The sequence below is a fragment of the Anoplophora glabripennis genome, unplaced genomic scaffold (genome assembly GCF_000390285.2).
Source record: "Anoplophora glabripennis isolate ALB-LARVAE unplaced genomic scaffold, Agla_2.0 scaffold826, whole genome shotgun sequence".
Taxonomy (NCBI): domain Eukaryota; kingdom Metazoa; phylum Arthropoda; class Insecta; order Coleoptera; family Cerambycidae; genus Anoplophora; species Anoplophora glabripennis.
In genome coordinates this window covers 140,683-142,774 of record NW_019416907.1, presented here as the reverse complement: position 1 = coordinate 142,774, position 2,092 = coordinate 140,683, and the positions used below count along the sequence as shown (strand labels likewise).

The 2,092-nt window shown below is 29.4% G+C and overlaps 1 protein-coding gene across 1 annotated transcript in view; it reads right to left on the bottom strand.

The window, feature by feature from the left end:
• LOC108912799 (myrosinase 1) overlaps window positions 1-847 on the bottom strand; it is a 10,590-nt gene extending 9,743 nt beyond the window's left edge. Inside the window, exon 1 of the mRNA XM_018718183.1 lies at window positions 760-847. Within this exon, the coding sequence (XP_018573699.1) occupies window positions 760-806 (47 nt within the window). The 5' untranslated portion in view covers window positions 807-847. The remainder of the gene's footprint in view (window positions 1-759) is intronic.
• Window positions 848-2,092: the final 1,245 nt, after the last annotated feature.

Sequence of the window (2,092 nt, the reverse complement as noted above, 5' to 3'; positions counted from 1 at the left end):
TTGTTTCCAAAGCATGCTATGTTTAATGTAGAAAATAAATTAAAATGATTTCGTATTCATCACATGCAAGCAATGTTATTTTAGCGTTTTTCTCGAAAACGGTTAGATTTATCGAAACAAATAAAGTATACCTTTTTTATGTCAAAAGGTTAGGAGAACAAAAATATTCAGTCAAATTTCGCATAAAGTGTAGCACAAAAAAGTTGGAACCATTCAAATCAAAATAAAGGCTCGTATGTGGCGCCCTCTACAAAATGCGAAAAAACGGTGGGCAAATTTATAATCCTCATCCCGAAAAACCCCCATATACGAAATTTCGTCAAAATATTATGAGTGTGGCAAAAGATATTGCAAAAAAACTGTAAATAAAATTTAACTTTAACACCCTGTAACTCCGTTAATAATCAGTTTTGGAAAAAATGTTATAGAAAGAGGTAGTATTTATTTTCGGTCTAGAATTATGCCCTGAATTTTTTGCTCATAATTTCCGGACACCCTGTATAATAAAGAAAAAAGAACAATTAAAGGTAATCGTAATTAAAGCTTTTAAAAAGACAATACAAAGAAATTCTGAATATTGACCAAGTACCTGATAAATCCTTATAATTTAAAATAATTGTTTTTGTTTTCAAAGAAGTTGTTTACAAATATAAATTATTGAATTTAAATTGTTTCTTGTTTTTAGATGAAAAATAGAACCAATTCTAATTGCTGTGCATAATTATTAAAATTATTAAACAAAATAATAATATATCATACCATTTCAGAGAAAGGCATAGAACAACGGTTAGCCAGCTGTACAGCATGATTGCGAATTGCGACTGCCTGACGATTTTTTTATCAGGACATATAACTAATGAATGACTTCATTACTGAAAATCCTTGACAAAATTATATCACAAGTTTAACGTTGTTTAGGAGAAGGGGAGTTATATTGATGAAATCATAATTAGGTAGATAATAATTTAATTTTTAATTAATTTGTAGCTATAACATTTTAGTAAAAATGCTTGACAAAAATTGTATCACAACTTGAGAAGTTTTCGAGAAGAAGAGTTGTATTGGCCAATATTCAATTAAATACAAAAATAATAATGTGGCAAATAAACAATTAAGTATAGATTGTAATAGAGTTGGTGTCGGTACCTATCTCTGGATTGTGATGTTTAATTATTTTTCTGATAAATCACATATCACTTTTGCAATGCCTTCAAATACAACGAAGTAACAGGTAGTTAACATTTTCAGGTGATGATCCTATAGGTACATTTATTTTTAGGTAATTGGAAATTTGCGCATTATACCTAGTTGGAAAATAAGTACATTATCTCCGAAACGGCTGCTACTATTAAAAAAAACACCAAGAAACACTTCATTTATTTAACGTAACAGTACCTGAATTTAAAATCATTTCAACACCACCCGTGGCGTATTTTTTTCTTGGGAAAACAGAGCGGCATTTTCAGTAGCACGCCCCTGCTTAATGCCGCGAGATCATTATTATATTCAATAAAATGTCTAATTAAGTGAATACGCTGTAGTAAATTCATTCAAATCGTTCAGCGCATTATGAAGATATGACGGAAAATATATATGTATTTTTTTAGAAACTTGAACACCCTATATCTCGAGTACCTCCCCCAGGAAAAAAGCAAACTCTACTTATTTTTTTTTAACTAATCTATTCCTGCAGTTCCTGTATTTAAAGTGAAATCACCCTGTACAACATACATTAAATGCGATTATTAGTAGGTATTAACAATTTATAATAATGTTCCTAACAAACATAGTGAATTTAAAATAAGCTTAACTTTAGTTAGAATTAGAAGGCAGACAGTACTTAAAGTCGAATACTATCTGACATATCAATACAAATGTGTGTTTACTGATGAACTGATTAGCGTTAGTTTGAGAAAATCGAAATCCTATTTTTTTTATATAAAAATTGATTGCTATTAGGGGATTACATAAGATTGAATTCATTACTCATAAGTGACAGGTAGACAATTCGTTATGTGTGAACAAATTACCCAAACGTCAACTTTATATTAATAACTGTATGAATTATCTCCGTTGAAATGAATCAATTTGG